Source organism: Bufo gargarizans, chromosome 7 (assembly GCF_014858855.1).
Source record: "Bufo gargarizans isolate SCDJY-AF-19 chromosome 7, ASM1485885v1, whole genome shotgun sequence".
Lineage (NCBI taxonomy): Eukaryota > Metazoa > Chordata > Amphibia > Anura > Bufonidae > Bufo > Bufo gargarizans.
The window spans coordinates 135138978-135157771 of NC_058086.1; the positions used below are offsets into that span (position 1 = coordinate 135138978).

General features: G+C 47.9%; 1 protein-coding gene across 1 annotated transcript in view; it reads right to left on the bottom strand.

Annotated features, from left to right (window-relative positions):
- The window catches only part of OLFM3 (olfactomedin 3), a 203627-nt gene that overhangs the window by 11905 nt on the left and 172928 nt on the right, over positions 1-18794 (bottom strand). The window contains exon 4 of the mRNA XM_044302423.1: positions 5936-6155. Within this exon, the coding sequence (XP_044158358.1) occupies positions 5936-6155 (220 nt within the window). The remainder of the gene's footprint in view (positions 1-5935; positions 6156-18794) is intronic.

Sequence of the window (18794 nt, forward strand, 5' to 3'; positions counted from 1 at the left end):
GGAGGGGGCATGGTGAGAGCAGGACAGGAGGGGGCGTGGTGAGAGCAGGACGGGGGGGCGTGGTGAGAGCAGGACAGTAGGGGGCGTGGTAAGAGCAGGACGGGGGGGCATGGTGAGAGCAGGACAGGAGGGGGTGTGGTGAGAGCTGGACTGGAAGGGGCATGGTGAGAGCTGAACAGGAGGGGGCGAGGTGAGAGATGGACAGGAGGGGGCGTGGTGAGAGCAGGACAGGAGGGGGCGTGGTGAGAGCAGGACAGGTGGGGCATGGTGAGAGCAGGAGAGGAGGGGGCATGGTGAGACCAGGACGGGGGGGCGTGGTGAAAGCAGGACAGGAGGGGGAGTGGTGAGAGCAGGACAGGAGGGGGCGTGGTGAGAGATGGACAGGAGGGGGTGTGGTGAGAGATGGACAGGAGGGGGTGTGGTGAGAGATGGACAGGAGGGGGCATGGTGAGAGATGCACTGGAAGGGGCGCGGTGAGAGCAGAACAGGAGGGGCGTGGTGAGAGCAGGACAGGAGGGGGCATGGTGAGAGCAGGATGGGAGTGGTGAGAGCAGGACAGGAGGGGGCGTGGAGAGAACAGAACAGGAGGGGGCGTGGTGTGAGCAGGACAAGAGGGGGCGTGGTGAGAGCAGGACAGGAGTGGGAGTGGTGAGAGCTGGACAGGAGGGGGCGTGGTGAGAGATGGACAGGAGGGGGCGTGGTGAGAGCAGGAGAGTAGGGGGAGTGGTGAGAGCAGGACAGGAGGGGGCGTGGTGAGAGCAGGACGGGGGGGCGTGGTGAGAGCAGGACAGGAGGGGGAGTGGTGAGAGCAGGACAGGAAGGGGAGTGGTGAGAGATGGACAGGAGGGGGCGTGGTGAGAGATGGACAGGAGGGGGCGTGGTGAGAACAGAACAGGAGGGGGTGTGGTGAGAGCAGGACAGGAGGGGGCATGGTGAGAGCAGGACAGGATGGGAGTGGTGAGAGCAGGACAGGAGGGGGCGTGGTGAGAGCAGGACAGGAGGGGGCGTGGTGTGAGCAGGACAGGAGGGGGCGTGGTGAGAGCAGGACAGGAAGGGGCGTGGTGAAAGCAGGATGGGGGGGCATGGTGAGAGCAGGACAGGAGGGGGTGTGGTGAGAGCAGGACAGAGGGGGCATGGCGAGAGCTGGACCGGAGGGGGCGTGGTGAGAGATGGACAGGAGGGGGCGTGGTGAGAGCAGAACAGGAGGGGGCGAGGTGAGAGCAGGACAGGAGGGGGCATGGTGCAAGCAGGACAGGAGGGGGCATGGTGAGAGCAGGACAGGAGGGGGCGTGGTGAGAGCAGGACGGGGGGGGCGTGGTGAAAGCAGGACAGGAGGGGGCGTGGTGAGAGCAGGACTGGGGGGGCATGGTGAGAGCAGGACAGGAGGGGGTGTGGTGAGAGCTGGACAGGAGGGGGCGTGGTGAGAGATGGACAGGAGGGGGCGTGGTGAGAGATGGACAGGAGGGGGCGTGGTGAGAGCAGGACAGGAGGGGGCGTGGTGAGAGCAGGACAGGAGGGGGCGTGGTGAGAGCAGGACAGGTGGGGCATGGTGAGAGCAGGACGGGGGGGGCGTGGTGAAAGCAGGACAGGAGGGGGAGTGGTGAGAGCAGGACAGGAGGGGGCGTGGTGAGAGATGGACAGGAGGGGGTGTGGTGAGAGATGGACAGGAGGGGGCCTGGTGAGAGATGCACTGGAAGGGGCGCGGTGAGAGCAGAACCGGCGGGGCGTGGTGAGAGCAGGACAGGGGGGGGCATGGTGAGAGCAGGATGGGAGTGGTGAGAGCAGGACAGGAGGGGGCGTGGTGAGAACAGAACAGGAGGGGGCGTGGTGTGAGCAGGACAAGGGGGGGCGTGGTGAGAGCAGGACAGGAGTGGGAGTGGTGAGAGCTGGACAGGAGGGGGCGTGGTGAGAGATGGACAAGAGGGGGCGTGGTGAGAGCAGGAGAGTAGGGGGAGTGGTGAGAGCAGGACAGGAGGGGGCGTGGTGAGAGCAGGACGGGGGGGCGTGGTGAGAGCAGGACAGGAGGGGGAGTGGTGAGAGCAGGACAGGAAGGGGATTGGTGAGAGATGGACAGGAGTGGGCGTGGTGAGAGATGGACAGGAGGGGGCGTGGTGAGAACAGAACAGGAGGGGGTGTGGTGAGAGCAGGACAGGAGGGGGCATGGTGAGAGCAGGACAGGATGGGAGTGGTGAGAGCAGGACAGGAGGGGCGTGGTGAGAGCAGGACAGGAGGGGGCGTGGTGCGAGCAGGACAGGAGGGGGCGTGGTGCGAGCAGGACAGGAGGGGGCGTGGTGAGAGCAGGACAGGAAGGGGCGTGGTGAGAGCAGGATGGGGGGGCGTGGTGAGAGCAGGACAGGAGGGGGTGTGGTGAGAGCAGGACAGAGGGGGCATGGTGAGAGCAGGACAGGAGGGGGCGTGGTGAGAGAAGGACAGGAAGGGGCGTGTTGAGAGCTGGACAGGAGGGGGCGTGGTGAGAGCAGGACAGGAGGGGGAGTGCTGCCAATAGCAGGAAAACCAGGCAGATGTGCTTAAGAAGATATATTAGTAAGGCTCCATTTACATGTCCGCAATTGGGGTCCGCATCCATTCCGCAATTGTGTGTAACGGGTGCGGACCCATTCATTCTCTATGGGGACGGAATAGATGTGGACAGCACTCAGTGTGCTGTCCGTCCGGAGCGCACCTCCGATCTTCTGGTCCGCGCTCCGGAAAAAAATAGAACATGTCCTATTCTTGTCCGCAATTGCGGACAATAATAGGCTTTTCTATGGGTGTGCCGGCCGGGTGTATTGCGGATCAGCAATACACTACGGACGTGTGAATGGACCCTAAGTGTAATATCTCCCTACTTTTTAATAGTTTTAATAAGTGCTAACAGAGTGGCCAACCCCTTTAAGTAGATATTTGACCCTAGGCGGTCCGCGTCCAACATCTCACAGGTCTGTGATGCCCTTAGATGTCTGTGGCTGCAAGCGTGCTACACTGAAGGGATCGCTGTGTGTTTACCCTTCGCCAAGAGGTGCAGGTAACCCGCTCGTTATAGGGATCGGGGATTGCAATACTGAAGCAGAATTATTTTTTTGCTAAAAGATCATATTAGTGATGATGAATTTGGGTCTACTGAACACTTGTACAGGGCAAAATATTAGAGTAACTGTATCGTTAAAATAATTGACTAACTCTGAATATCTGTGCAGTAGAACACGATATACATGGCAATATATTACACCTGCAGCAGCAGTAATTAAAGCTCCAGCGTGTATTAAAGATTCATGAAATTAAGAAGCTTATTGTTGGATCTTTAATCGTCGCTAATCCTGATACTATGTAATGCAACAGCTAACTGAAGCCATTCGCTATGATAAATTTCGCTCCGCTGCACAATTGAACAGGGTAAAATATTTAACCGTGGCCTAATTTTGACGCTATGTAATGCAACAGCTAACAGAATGCATTCACTATGATGAATTTGGCTCCACTGCAAGTTGAACAGGGCAAAATATTACACCATCCTGGAATACGGACCCAACGTAACTGTTTCAATATCATATCTTATGAACTGTGAATGTGGGTGCAATAGAATGTGCTGCACACAGTGATAAATTCGACCTGCAGTCTCCCTACTGTCTCAAAACAGTCTCCCTGCACTGTCCCTGCACTGTCCCTCTCCAATATTCTTTTTTAAACTAGTTTTCAGCAACACTGTCCTTACCGCAGCTCACAGTGAAATGGCAAGACTGCGCGAGATGAGGATTTTATAGGACTGCGACATCACAGGGGGATGGCTAACAGCAGATTGGCTGGCTGCACGGAATTATGGGTCATATCACGTTCTCAGGCTTCTTACAGTCCTTCCAGTTTATAACATACGCAGCCACCATTTTAGGAACAGCTGATTTGTTACCACGAAGTGGCAAATCAAATCTTTCCTAAACTTTGGATCAAATTTCACTTTGGATGTTTCGATTCGCTCAACATTAATGTTGATGCCCTGGCCCCGCCTCAAATTCTGAACACATATCCTGCATACTGCTATGCTAATGTCCTCCAGCAACTTGCTGAAAAATTCCCCCACCAGCGAGTATGCCATTTTCCCTTCACCACTGCGTGTTGCCTGCCTGCTGATGTTTTTATGAATCTGTGCACTGCTAGTGGGTTCCTCACAGAACATCATATGATGTAACCCTCCCGCGTTGGGTTTCGATCTCCCACTGCTTCCACCCTGATGTTTCACAGGAACACTTCTACCCTGCTGTCTCACGGGCACACTGTCACCTTGCTGTCTAACGGGCATGCTTTCAGCTTGCTGTCTCAAGGACATTGCTGTCTCATGGGCATGCTTCCATCATCACCCCCTGATGATGATGATGCCCCCTCTTCACCAGGCTCCCATGCGCAATCGACTACATCTACATCGGTTTGTTCCTCACTAATGTCACCCTCACCTGTCTTTTGTGCACGTCTCTGACATCTCGCAACTGTCCTCATCTCCAGTTGCATGCCTAGAGGAGTCCACAGTGGACCTCTCCTCCAAGTCTGTAATGGCCTGTAACTGCTGACTGTCCTCAAAAAGCTCATCCTTGCTGAAAAGCAGAGCAGAACCTTTCACAAACATTACTTGGCTAGAAGAAGCAGCAGCAAAAGCAAGAGGTAGGTTCAGGGCAGGTGACAGCACAGAGGCTGTTCCTGGGCCAAACCAACTAAGTGTGGTGTCAGAGGAACTCAGTGATTCCTGGCTGTGTGTATCTGCTGTCACTTGAGATGATGTTGAAGAACGAGTCAACCATTCCAGTACAGCTGGATTGTTGGTCAAAACACGACTGATGGATGACAGTAGCAGCTCTGGACTGTTGCTGCAGCTGCTGCTACCACCAATCCTTCTTCTGCTGCTGATTGTCCCGGCTACAGCTACATTTTTGCCACTGTCCATTCCTTTGGAGGGCCCAGGCAACTGTTTCTGGTCCATAGTGTACAGTAACTAAATCAATAATGTAACAGGTTAAGTATGAATGAAGCAGCAGGTGAACAAGATAAACACTGTGATATAATACACCGCCAGTTGAGACTGAGCATGATGCACAGTAAATATATATATATAAACTAAGTATGAATGCTGTAGCAGGTGAACAAGATAAACTCTGCAATATTAGACCGACTGTTGAGACGAAGTCTGACGCACAGTAAGTGTTTGAACAGATTAAGTATGAATGGCGCAGCAGGTGAACAAGATGTACAGGGTGATTACACTCAGCCTGCACTGTCCCGGCAGTAGCTCTATGCTCTCCCTACGATCTCCCTGCACTGTCCAATATTCTTTTTTTTACTGTTTTCTGCAACACGATCACTAGTGCATGAGCGCTTATCACGTCTTTCCCTAAGCTTAGCTCAGAGTGAAATGGCAGAGACTGCACAGGATGAGGCTTTTTATAGGGCTGTGAGAACACACGGGATGGCTATCTGCTGATTGACTAGCTAGATGGCATTAAGGGTTCACATCACGTTCCCAGGCTTCTTACTCACTTTGTAACATGTGCAGCCATTTTAGAAAGAATCCGAGTCGTTACCACGAAATGTGAGGAAATTCGGCTTTATGGTGAAAAAATATCTTTCCTAAACTTCGGATCGAATTCCACTTCTGATGCTTTGATTCACTCAACACTAATGATTACCATAGCATTACTATACCAAAATGTTTAATTTTTTCATGGATTTTAAGATAATGGAAGTTGAACACTGGTTGATTTTTATGGGCCACAAAACAACTTTTTCTATCAGACAGTTGGATATAAGGGGCAATTTTAACCTGAATTCATGAAATTTACATTCATTACTTTTAAGGACAGACAACACATTAAAATATGCTGTGAACACCAAGTAATCACCGGGAGGCACAGAAAAATAATGTATAGAACAAACAAGCAATGCCTAGTCTTACTCAGTTTTTTCATGCACTCTCTCAGACGAGACTCCAGGCCCAGGACCCTTTGGTGCAGCTCCTCATAGTCAAATGCTCCAATCTCTTGCTGAATGGTGGTAAGAATACCGGTCAGATTCCTGATCTCTTCCTTGAATTGTGTGATCAAGCGAGCATCTGTCTTATACTGCTCCAAAACTGGAATTAGTGGCTGCAGTTCATCCATTTTTTCTTTCAGATCCTGTGAGAAAGAGATCGTTCAAAATGTTATGATTTTTAGAAGATATACCCAGTCGTCACTGTACCCACTCACTATACTTTTTCCTTGCTCATGCATCTCTGTACTGTGTCAGGAAGTCTGATGTCAGCATTTAATAAGTAGGCGCTCACATCATCATGATGTGTCTCCATGCATGGTCAATGAATTACTGTAACCTCAGAAGAAGCTCTCAGCTTTTCAAAATGTTTCCCCTTTTTGGCAACTATGGTTTTTCTATCTCTGGTAGGGATTGTAAGGAACAAATGACTGGAGAGCCTGGGGTTTGACAGGCAAGGTCACAAAGCTTCCTACTTGTCCTACCACTAAGGTGGCTGATTTTTCCATATCCTCAGCATGAACTAAAGTGAAATGAGATGCACAGGGAGGTACTTCTTTGCTGGTTGTGATGTTATATTGAGCACCCCAAATAAAATCCAGGAAAACAGAAGAACAGAAGACATACACAATCAGAGACAAACATGCCCGCGAAAGAACAGTTTCAAAGGCATGGTAGAAACTTCTTCTACCCACTCGTTGGGCCTAGGTCTTTTCCAGAATAAACATACTGTATACACAATAAAGGCTTTAAAACACTCTGTGACTTGTCACATATCACAGTTTGTGACATTGGATAGAGGCTAGTCATCTTAGATTCTGATATAGAACATTATACCACTTAATATGACTGACATTGGTACAATATATCTTTAATTTTTTTTTATAGTTAGGTGCCTTGGTATGGTATCATTGTGAATCAGATGCTGTTACTGTATAGCATGTGGTACATGGATGTGTCATATCAGGGAGGATGCTTTTAAAATTACTACTATATTGGGGATATGTTGCCTCCATTACTATGGTGGAGATACTGTAAGGCTGAGGGTTAAAGACACACACAGCTGTGCCTTTCCTTTAAAAATATGGGACAAAATAGTTGCGCTATTTTCTCCGGTAAAATGCTGGACTGCTAAAAGGAACCCTGCGGGCCCCATTATGGTCAATGGGGTCTGTTTGGCCCGGTTTGTCTGTTATTTGCCTGGAATACAGCAGGATAACAGAAATCATTAGTGAAAATTTGAACAAACCCTAATAGTTTGACTTTGACTTAACTGTTTTCATTTTTAATTGTTGTCTCGGTCTGGGCTACACTTTTTCAGACTGGGTTTCAGAATGGGCTATGCTTTTCTTTCCAGCAAAAACATGAAACCTAAAAGACCCAATACCATCATAATGTCAGGATAGTTATATCATCCATCATGGCACCTGCTGTAATGGAATCCATGATGGCAATTTGCACAGAGCCTTAAATAGACACCAAGTTACCATAAATGAAATTCAGAATTGCAGTAAATGATCATTCAACTATATAAATATTCATAACATGACATTACATTGGCAATGCCATCTTGATAATATTGAATGAACATTCACAGAGTAATTGAAGAGAGTCCACACCGCAGATTCTTTTCTGGACTATAAAAAAAAAACATTCTACAGTGTAAATGTATTTTCTTTTGGCTGCTCATAGTACCATTCTATATCTGGGAGTGAACTACAATACACTACATTTCACCCAAAGTTTACTAGTTCATGAACAGAAGTAGCAGATGATTTTTAAAATACACCGAGCATTAGGAGAAAGTGTGCAGTAGAAATATATCTATAAGGATTTTGAAGGTATAAATAGTTACAGTGGCTCAACCAGCACAGAATACACGGATTAGGTGCACTCTCCCTTGGTAACACCCACTACCAATAAGAGTAAGTATTTGGAAGTGTAAAGAGTGTGGAGGGCACTCAAATATCTGGCTGTTGCAGGGAGAAAAAAATTCCCACAATAAAAATAAAAGTGAAACTGTTTATTCGTATCTATAAGCTATAGATCACATACGGATGGTATCTATATGCTGGGTACATAAAAAAAAAATAACCCTCCCCCCCCATAAAATACACTAAATAAATAATTGCAATACTTCTTAGGATGTGGCGTGTGTGATGTGCACACACGCCACATCAAAACATGAATGGACCGTTGGTCAGGCAAGTAATAGTGTGCAAGCACCTTATCTGACCATATATTATTATAATCAGTACATGATAATTGCACATTGGTATTCGCGATTAAAATAAAGCAAATTGAATAAGCCAAATAGAAAGAGCGAGTTATTGGCAAAGCTCCCTAAAAGTAGGGGGGGGGGGGGGCTGGCTCGCACGGTGTGAGGAAGCGGAGGCATAGTGCTCTGTTAAAATCCTGGCAAGTATCCTTCCTACACCCAGCTAAGCACATTCCCTTTGTAGAAAATCGCAAGCCCCCAAGTCCCTGGACTCTCAGGATGCAAGGCATGGTGTTGGTGATTGGGACTGCAAAATAATAAGAGCGGAGACCGACGGGCATAGGAAGAGCTGGTGAGAGAGGAGCAGCGCTATTGTGGGGGAGAAGGCGCCGACACCGGGATACATATAAAGATACAGACCAGTCCTATATGAAAGACATACCTCCCAGAAGATCTGTCGGTGCCCAGGGCAGTCAGTCACGGAGCAGAGATCTTGGCAGCAGGAGCGGTAAGGGGGGCACGTGGCACGCACCATCTTGAAAGCTGGCAGGCACGCGCCAACCATATAACTAAATACCTACATAGGGATGCAGTGTCATAAAAGACATCTTGAGAGCTCTCCTCTATCAGTGGGGACTTGAGGCACAAACTCCACTGACCTACCAATACCTTTGGGACCCTTCTCCTGGGCAGAGTCCTAGATCTTGGAGGATACTGCTGCTGTGGACACTGAGATACTCCCTTGTTAGCCCAGTCTACCCACTCAATTCTGTCATGCTCCATCTCTACTGGAGTCTCTCTGACCATTGCTGATACTAATTTGGGAACTATCTTATACCAAATTCCTGCTGTGCTACTAGTGCTGCTCATACCTATTTTCTTTTGAATAAGCGGGTGTGCGCATTGTATTTGGGCCACAAAACCACTACTTTTGTTGCTCCACCTGCTGCTAAATCATACATGGATGCCATGAGCCAAACGGAGCAGGGTTTGCGCCATGATTCTGCGCCATGATTTTGACAAAATATATGAAAAGACAACTGAAGTGGAAGACAGAATAAGTGATGTAGAAGACACGACCCGAGCGGTTGGAAATGATAGTAGACAACTGCAACAGCAAGTTAAGATGTTACAAGCTAGAGCTGAGGATGCTGAGAACCATAATAGACATAATAATATTCGTATTTTGGGCCTGCCGGAGCGTGCTGAGCGGTCTACCCCAAAATTATTTGCGAAACAACTGATTAGAGATGTGTTACAGCCTATTGCTCCAGCCTATTGCTTTGTTATTGAGAGAGCACACAGGGTCCCTACCAAACCTCTACCCGTTCATATGAAGATCCTGAATTACAGAGACAGGGATGCCATACTGTTAGAGGCCCGAAAGAAGGGTAACATCACATATGAAAATTTACGGCTGTCTTTTTATCCGGACTTCACAATGGAGGTCCAAAAGAAAAGGAAGCAGTTTAATGAGGTTGGGGCACGACTAAGCGAGCGAAATATTAAATATGCAATGATCTATCCCTCTCGACTACGGGTGCAAGAAGGTGACACTGTTCATTTCTTTAATACCCCGGAAGCAGCAGCAGACTAGGTCGACAGACACCTGAGCATGAGACCTCATCGCTGACAGGCTGCGGATCGTGGAGTAACTATGAAAGACTATATTGCAATAATGTCTTCTATACTACAGTGTTTATTTGCTGTTTCTGTTTATTAATAGAGTTTGAACTTACATGTGGTTGCTGGGTGGCAGTGCTCTGATAGATAAGCACTAGTTGTTGAGGAATTGTTCACTTAATTTTTCTAACCGTTGTGCCTATATGGTGTAAATGTGAGTCTGATTGGCTAGGATAGTATTCTTCTACCCAAGTGGTTTTGGTTAAGGCTCAACCATGTTGGGGAGGATTGGGCGGGGTGGGTGGGTAGGGCTGGGGTGGGTTCTTGTTCTGTGGCTGTTTATGTCCGTGTGGGTGTGAATGTCTACTCCTTCATGGGACCTAGAGACTTGGCATGTTTTTATCGGTGGATATATGGCATCATTTAAGCTAATATCCTGGAATGTTAGGGGTCTTAACGATAAGATCAAATGATCTTTGGTTTTCAATTACTTAAAAAGTTATGCTCTAGAATCTAGATATAGTTATATTGGAAGAAACACACCTCCGGGGTCAGAAAGTGTTGGCTCTTAAACGTCCCTGGGTGGGATCCACATACCATGCGGTATACTCTAATTATGCTAGAGGGGTCTCTATTTTAGTTACCAAAAACCTTCTTCATCTCTGAAAGATATGTGATCTTGCACATCAGTATTAGAGGGTTGCAATATTTGGTTATAGGTCTGGTCTATATATACCACCCCTATTCTGTAGGGAAATTCTTGATTCCATGTGCAAAGTAGCAATGTTCTCAGCAAATCCGTATATTATAATCCGCTGAGGGACAGATTAGTCCCCCAGGACTTGCATAACAAGTCTATTTTAAACTGGGCGGAAATCTATGATCTAAAAGAAGCATGACATCATCTACATCCTACTGATACGCAATTCTCATGCTACTCGGCCTCCACAGGTTCTCTATTCCATATAGATCTAGCCTTTGTCTGCAGAGACTTATTACCATACATCAGAACTAGTGAATATCTACCTAGGGGCATCTCAGGTCATGCCCCCTTCCTCCTGATTTTGTCCCAGCCGCTGGCCCCTCCTGACAGGAAGTGGCGTTTGAATCCAATGTGGCTTGATGTTCTGCCAGTGGAAGAGTAGCAGTCATGAAGCTAGGGTACACTACTGGGATGAGAATGAGGGGTCCTCGAACCCTCTGATAGAATGGGATGCTGTTAAGTCAGTTACGAGGGGGGCATAAATCCACGCGATAGCAATGCATAGAACGGAATTATGCATAAAACGGACTAAGCTAGAGACTGAACTGTTAAACAGGGAGCGTGAATTTTCAATGGACCCGAGCAGTGAGAAGCAAAGCGAGTGGCTGGAAGCACAACGTCTATTTAATTTACACTTAACTGAATATACTCAAAAGAAACTCCTGGCCCAGAGGCAAGCTGTATTTTCAGACGGGGATAAGAATGGTAGGGCTTTAGTCTACTTGGCTCACTCAGAGGCCCCTCAAACAGTTGTTGCAGGAGTTATGAATGATCAGGGTGTACTAATGATAGAGCCTAGGGATGTGTGCCGCCAATTTGCCTCTTATTATTCTGACTTGTATGCCTCCAAAACTACGTGTACCCAAGGGGATATAGCCCATTTTGTGGCGGGGATTAAACTTCCTACACTCACATGTGAAGATAGAGAGGCTTTGGCGGCGCCCATAACAGAAGCTGAGATAGAATTTGCTATTAGTTCCTTAGCAACAAGGAAGGCCCTGGAGCCAGATGATTTCCCGGCTGAATGGTACAAGTTCTTCTCTAAAGAACACAGTATCAGACTTGGGAGGCTTTTGGGGTATGCATTTGAGCAGGGATCCTTACCCCCTTCTTTCTCAGAGGCAACAATTGTGGTGATCCACAAACCGGGGAAACCTCCAGACCAATGTAGCTCCTACCGACAAATATATCGCTCCTAAATCTTGATATTAAGATTCTTGCAAAAATACTAGCGTTGCGTCTGAGAGAGGTAATTCTCTCTTTAGTGGGGGTGGACCAGTCGGGCTTCATGCCGGGGAAAACTATGGATATAAATTTGAGACGGTTATACACTAATCTGCAGGTTAGTCACAACAATCGGGGTATGAGAGTCCTTGCCTCATTGGATAATGAGAAAGCTTTTGATTCAGTGGAGTGGGATTTTATGTGGGCAACGCTTAAACAGATGGGCTTCCCTAGGAATTTTCTGCATTGGTTACAACTGCTTTATAGGTTTCCTACAGCGAGGGTTAAAGTAAATGGGTATGTTTCAGACCCCTTCCCTCTGGGCAGGGGCACCAGGCAAGGCTGTCCCCTTTACCCCTTGCTGTTTGCATTGATAATGGAGCCTCTATCCATACTTATTTCCTCCAACTCTTATATAGAAGGCTGGGAGGTGGCTGGCATCACAGAAAAACTCTTTATATGCGGATGACATGTTGGTATACCTGGCGAACCCTGGGAACTCCTTAGATGCACTTTTAGACACAGTAGACAGATTTGGCAGATTTTCGGGTCTCAAAAGTGAATTGGGCTAAATCAAGTCTTTGCTTAATAGAGGAATTTCATCCAATTCACATCTCACAGCGATCCAAACTTCAAGTAGTAGAACAGTTTAAAGGGCTTCTGTCACCCCCCAAAAGTCATATTTTTTTTTTAGGCTAATTAAAATCCTTATACTGCGATTTTTCAATATATAGGGCTCTTACCCTTTTCTGTTGGCTAGTTTCTTTAAAAAACGCACTTTTATAATATGTAAATTACCTCTCTACCAGCAAGTAGGGCGGTTACTTGCTGGTAGCTGCCGCATCCTCCTTTCCAAAAAACGCCCCCTCCTCCTGCTGATTGACAGGGCCAGCGAGCGCTCTCCTCCTCCGGCTGGCCCTGTCTGCAATTCAAATCCCCCGCCTGCACCTCATTCGGTGCAGGTGCTCTGAGAGAAGGACACAGTATAAGGATTTTAATTAGCCCCAAAAAAATGACTTTTGGGGGGTGACAGAAGCCCTTTAAAATACTTAGGTATTAACATCCACAGAGAAGTTGCAAAATTCTCTGAACTTAATGTCGTCCTCAACATGCAATATATCAGTAGGAAAATAGAAGCATGGGAGAACTTGCCATTAAATTTGATAGGGTGTATAATTGTTATAAAAATGATCCTCCTGCCTAAATTACTATATCTTTATAGAGCAGCTCCTATAAGATCACACTTTGTTAATATGGACAGGGTTTTCACTCCCTTTTTGTGGAGTAAGTCATGTCCCAGAATAGCGAGACAAACCCTTCAAGCGCTTTACATGCGGAGGGGGGGGGTCTAGCTCTGCTTAGCCTCTCTATGTATTATGTGGCTGTACAGCTGAGCTATGTGGCATGGTGGATTAGAGCCGAAGGGAGTAATCCAGCAGTGGTGTTGGAAGCGGCTTTACTGGGGTCCTATGAGGCTCTTACAAACCTAGCGTATAGGAAAGGGGCTGTCTCTACAAAGTACTATACACAGACGATGACTGCTACAGTGGCAATTTGGGTTAAGTGGGTTAAGGTGAACATAATCAAAGAGAGCGGGGAAGGCTGGTCGCCTCATTTACAGCTTTACAGCTATGGAGAAAGAGACTTGCCAGAATGGTTCTCATTAACTAACTTAGAATTTTGGCCCCAGAAAGGTTTGCGATACCTCACACAACTTTACGACAAAGGTTCATTCAGGTCTTTCAACAGCCTGAAACAGGAATTTAAACTGCCCCAGCACTGCCTGTATAGATATTTTCAGCTTCGACATGCTTGTCATGCTCAATTTGGCAAGGATCTGTTGAAACTGGAATGTAGTCCTATGGAGGTGGTAGTAAGGAGGGCTCAATTGGCCAAACCGGTTTTGACCCTTTATGCGTCATTGCTGGCTGAGCAGGACTCTCCACTGTTAAGTTTTTTGTTAAGTGGAGATGTGATGTTGATGACCTGGAGGCTTCGCATGTGAAAGAACTGAGTCACATGTGGAGATCCACAGTTGTTAGTGCTAGAGACCAACTTATCCAGGTAAAATGGCTACACAGGATATACTATACACCAAGGAGACTATTTAAGATGTGTAAACTGCCCGACCCTTAGTCACACAGTGCGGATATGAGAATGGCTGTTTCATGGCGGTGTCCGATCATTTAAAGCTTTTGGAAAGAGATCCATACATATATCAATGCTAAACTTGGCTTTCCTAATATTTGCACTGTGTTGACGAGTCTACTGGGACTAGTTAATGAGGTTATTCCCACTAAATTTGGTAGGCAACTTTACAGATTGCTCTTGTTCTATGCAAGGAAAACTATCCTCCTGAATTGGAAGCTCCCTACGAATCCTACTATGCAACAGTGGATACAGTGGCGTAGGGATCGCCATAGCACCCATAGCAATGGCTATGGGGCCCTACGCCACTGGGGGGCCCAGGCCACCTGCTGTGGGGGGGGGGGGGGGCGGCATTGGTGGCAGCGGCAGTTCCGATCGGAGTCCCAGCAGTGTAATGCTGGGGCTCCGATCGGTTACCATGGCAGCCAGGACGCTACTGAAGTCCTGGCTGCCATGGCCAGTTACTCTGCAGAATACTTACATGTGCTGTGGCCGCTGGGCGCTCCTCGTTCTTTTAACTCGTCACAGGCCTGTGCGGCGCATTGCTATAAGCATAAGGGGGGGTGCACTGCCCACCAATGATTACCGGGGAGGGAGGGAGGGCACACTGTCCACCAATGATTTTTAATACTGGGAAGGGTGGGGGGAGGGCACACTGCCCACCAATGATTTTTAATACTGGGAAGGGCGGGGGGAGAGCACACTGCCCACCAATGATTTAAATACCGGGGAGGGCACACTGGGGGCTGATGGAGAGGGTACTGGTTGCTGGTGAGAGGCACAGGGTCTGATGGAGAGGCACTGGGGGCTGGCGAGAGGCACTGGGGGCTGATGGAAAGGAACTGGGGGCTGGTGAGAGGCACTGGGGGCCGATGAGAGGCACTGGGGGCTGAAGGAGAGGCACTGGGGGCTGGTGAGAGGCACTGGGTGCCGATGGAGAGGCACTGGGGGCTGGTGAGAGGCACTGGGGGCTGATGGAGAGGGCCTGGGGGCCGGTGAGAGGCACTGGGGGCTGGTGAGAGGCACTGGGGGCCGATGGAGAGGCACTGGGGGCTGGTGAGAGGGACTAGGGGCCTAATGGTGAGAGGCACTGGGGGCTGCTATGAGGCTACTGGGGGCTGGTGAGAGGCACTGGGGGCTGCTATGAGGCTACTGGGGGCTGCTATAAGGCTACTGGGGGCTGCTATGAGGCTACTAGGGGCTGCTATGAGGCATGGAGCTCTTATCTGAGGTCTGATTTGGGGTCATTCATATTTTGGTCTGAGCTGAGGTGTTATCTGAGGTCTTATTGGGGTCTTATTACAATTGGGGATCTTATTGGGGCTGTCAGATGAGGTCTAATTAACATTGGGGTTCTGATTGGTGGTCTGACCTGAGGTGTAATGAAAAATATATTTTTTCCGGAGCAGCTTGGAGAAAAAAGGCCTCAGTCTCCCACACTCCTTCTGCCCGGCCAAGTTTGTCAGCACCCCTGAGGTCAAGGCTGTCAGCACCCCAGAGGTCAAGCCTGTCAGCACCCCAGAGGCCAAGCCTGTCAGCACCCCGGAGGCCAAGCCTGTCAGCACCCCTGGGGCCAAGCCTGTCAGCACCCCTGGGGCCAAGCCTGTCAGCACCCCTGAGGCCAAGCCAGAGCGGCTCTTCACCTACATGTGTATCAGCATTTGATATATACCACTTACTCTCCCTAATACCCAAACTACATAAGATACATATCTCTACCTTCTGTCTAATACACATACACACCCCACGATATGTACTTTCACCTTCTTGTGTTACAGACCCCTGTACAATTTAACAATCTTCTTTAACACACAGATATTTAGATTCATACATTTCCTACACTGGCCCAAATGCGTTGGGGGGAAGTTATGTTTATTTTTTATGTACCCAGCATATACAGTTGCAAGAAAAAGTATGTGAACCCTTTGGAATTATATAGATTTCTGCACAAATTGGTCATAAAGTGTGATCTGATCTTCATCTAAGTCACAACAATAGACAATCACAGTCTGCTTAAACTAATAACACACAAAGAATTAAATGTTACCATGTTTTTATTGAACACACCATGTAAACATTCACAGTGCAGGTGGAAGAAGTATGTGAACCCCTAGACTAATGACATCGCCAAGAGCTAATTGGAGTGAGGTGTCAGCCAAATGGAGTCCAATCAATGAGATGAGATTGGAGGTGTTGGTTACAGCTGCCCTGCCCTATAAAAAACACACACCAGTACTGGGTTTGCTTTTCACAAGTAGCATTTCCTGATGTGACTGATGCCTCACACAAAAGAGCTCTTAGAAGACCTATGATTAAGAATTGTTGACTTGCATAAAGCTGGAAAGGGTTATAAAAGTATCTCCAAAAGCCTTGCTGTTCATCAGTCCACGGTAAGACAAATTGTCTATAAATGGAGAAAGTTCAGCACTGCTACTACTCTCCCTAGGAGTGGCCGTCCAGCGCAGACTGCTCAATGAGGTGAAGAAGAATTCTAGAGTGTCAGCTAAAGACTTACAAAGTCTCTGGCATATGCTAACATCCCTATTAGCGAATCTACGATACGTGAAACACTAAAGAAGAATGGATTTCGTGGGAGGATACCACAAAGGAAGCCACTGCTGTCCAAAAAAAACATTGCTGCACGTTTACAGTTTGCACAAGAGCACCTGAATGTTCCACAGCAGTACTGGCAAAATATTCTGTGGACAGATGAAACCAAAGTTGAGTTGTTTGGAAGAAACACACAACAGTATGTGTGGAGAAAGAGGCACAGCACACCAACATCAAAACCTCATCCCAACTGTGATGTATGGTGGTGGGGGCATCATGGTTTGGGGCTGCTTTGCTGCATCAGGGCCTGGACGGATTGCTATCATCGAAGGATAAATGAATTTCCAAGTTTATCAAGACATTTTGCAGGAGAACTAAATGCCATCTGTCCACCAGCTGAAGCTCAACAGAAGATGGGTGTTGCAACAGGACAATGACCCAAAGCATAGAAGTAAATCAACAACAGAATGGCTTAAACAGAAGAAAATACACCTTCTGGAGTGGCCCAGTCCTGATCTCAACTTCATTGAGATGCTGTGGCATGACCTCAAGAAAGCGATTCACACCAGACATCCCAAGAATATTGCTGAACTGAAACAGTTCAGTAAAGAGGAATGGTCAAGAATTACTCCTGACCGTTGTGCACGTCTGATCTGCAACTACAGAAAACATTTGGTTGAAGTTATTGCTGCTAAAAGAGGTTCAACCAGTTATTAAATCCAAGGGTTCACATGCCTTTTCCACCTGCACTGTGAATGTTTACATGGTGTGTTCAATAAAAACATGGTAACTAGAGTTGAGCGAACACCTGGATGTTCGGGTTCGAGAAGTTCGGCCGAACATCCCGGAAATGTTCGGGTTCGGGATCCGAACCCGATCCGAACTTCGTCCCGAACCCGAACCCCATTGAAGTCAATGGGGACCCGAACTTTTCGGCACTAAAACGGCTGTAAAACAGCCCAGGAAAGGGCTAGAGGGCTGCAAAAGGCAGCAACATGTAGGTAAATCCCCTGCAAACAAATGTGGATAGGGAAATTAATTAAAATAAAAATTAAATAAATAAAAATTAACCAAAATCAATTGGAGAGAGGTTCCATAGCAGAGAATCTGGCTTCCCGTCACCCACCACTGGAACAGTCCATTCTCAGATATTTAGGCCCCGGCACCCAGGCAGAGGAGAGAGGTCCCGTAACAGACAATCTGGCTTCATGTCAGCAGAGAATCAGTCTTCATGTCATAGCAGAGAATCAGGCTTCACGTCACCCACCACTGTAAGAGTCCATTTTCATAAATTTAGGCCCAGCACCCAGGCAGAGGAGAGAGGTCCCGTAACAGACAATCTGGCTTCATGTCAGCAGAGAATCAGTCTTCATATCATAGCAGAGAATCTGGCTTCCCGTTACCCACCACTGGAACAGTCCATTCTCAGATATTTAGGCCCCGGCACCCAGGCAGAGGAGAGAGGTCCCGTAACAGACAATCTGGCTTCATGTCAGCAGAGAATCAGTCTTCATATCATAGCAGAGAATCAGGCTTCACGTCAGCCACCACTGCAACAGTCCATTGTCATAAATTCAGGCCCAGCACCCAGGCAGAGGAGAGAGGTCCCGTAACAGACAATCTGGCTTCATGTCAGCAGAGAATCAGTCTGCATGTCATAGCAGAGAATGAGGCTTCATTGTCACCCACCACTGCAACAGTCCATTTTCATAAATTTAGGCCCAGCACCCAGGCAGAGGAGAGAGGTCCCGTAACAGAGGATCTGGCTTCATGTCACCAGAGAATCAGTCTGCATGTCATAGCAGAGAATCAGGCTTCACGTCACCCACCACTGCAACAGTCCATTTTCATAAATTTAGGCCCAGCACCCAGGCAGAGGAGAGAGGTCCCGTAACAGAGGATCTGGCTTCATGTCACCAGAGAATCAGTCTGCATGTCATAGCAGAGAATCAGGCTTCACGTCAGCCACCACTGCAACAATCCATTGGCATATATTTAGGCCTAGCACACAGGCAGAGGAGAGAGGTCCCGTAACAGACAATCTGGCTTCATGTCAGCAGAGAATCAGTCTTCATATCATAGCAGAGAATCAGGCTTCACGTCAGCCACCAATGCAACAGTCCATTGTCAGATATTTAGGCCCAGCACCCAGGCAGAGGAGAGAGGTCCCGTAACAGACAATCTGGCTTCATGTCAGCAGAGAATCAGTCTGCATGTCATAGCAGAGAATGAGGCTTCACGTCACCCACCACTGCAACA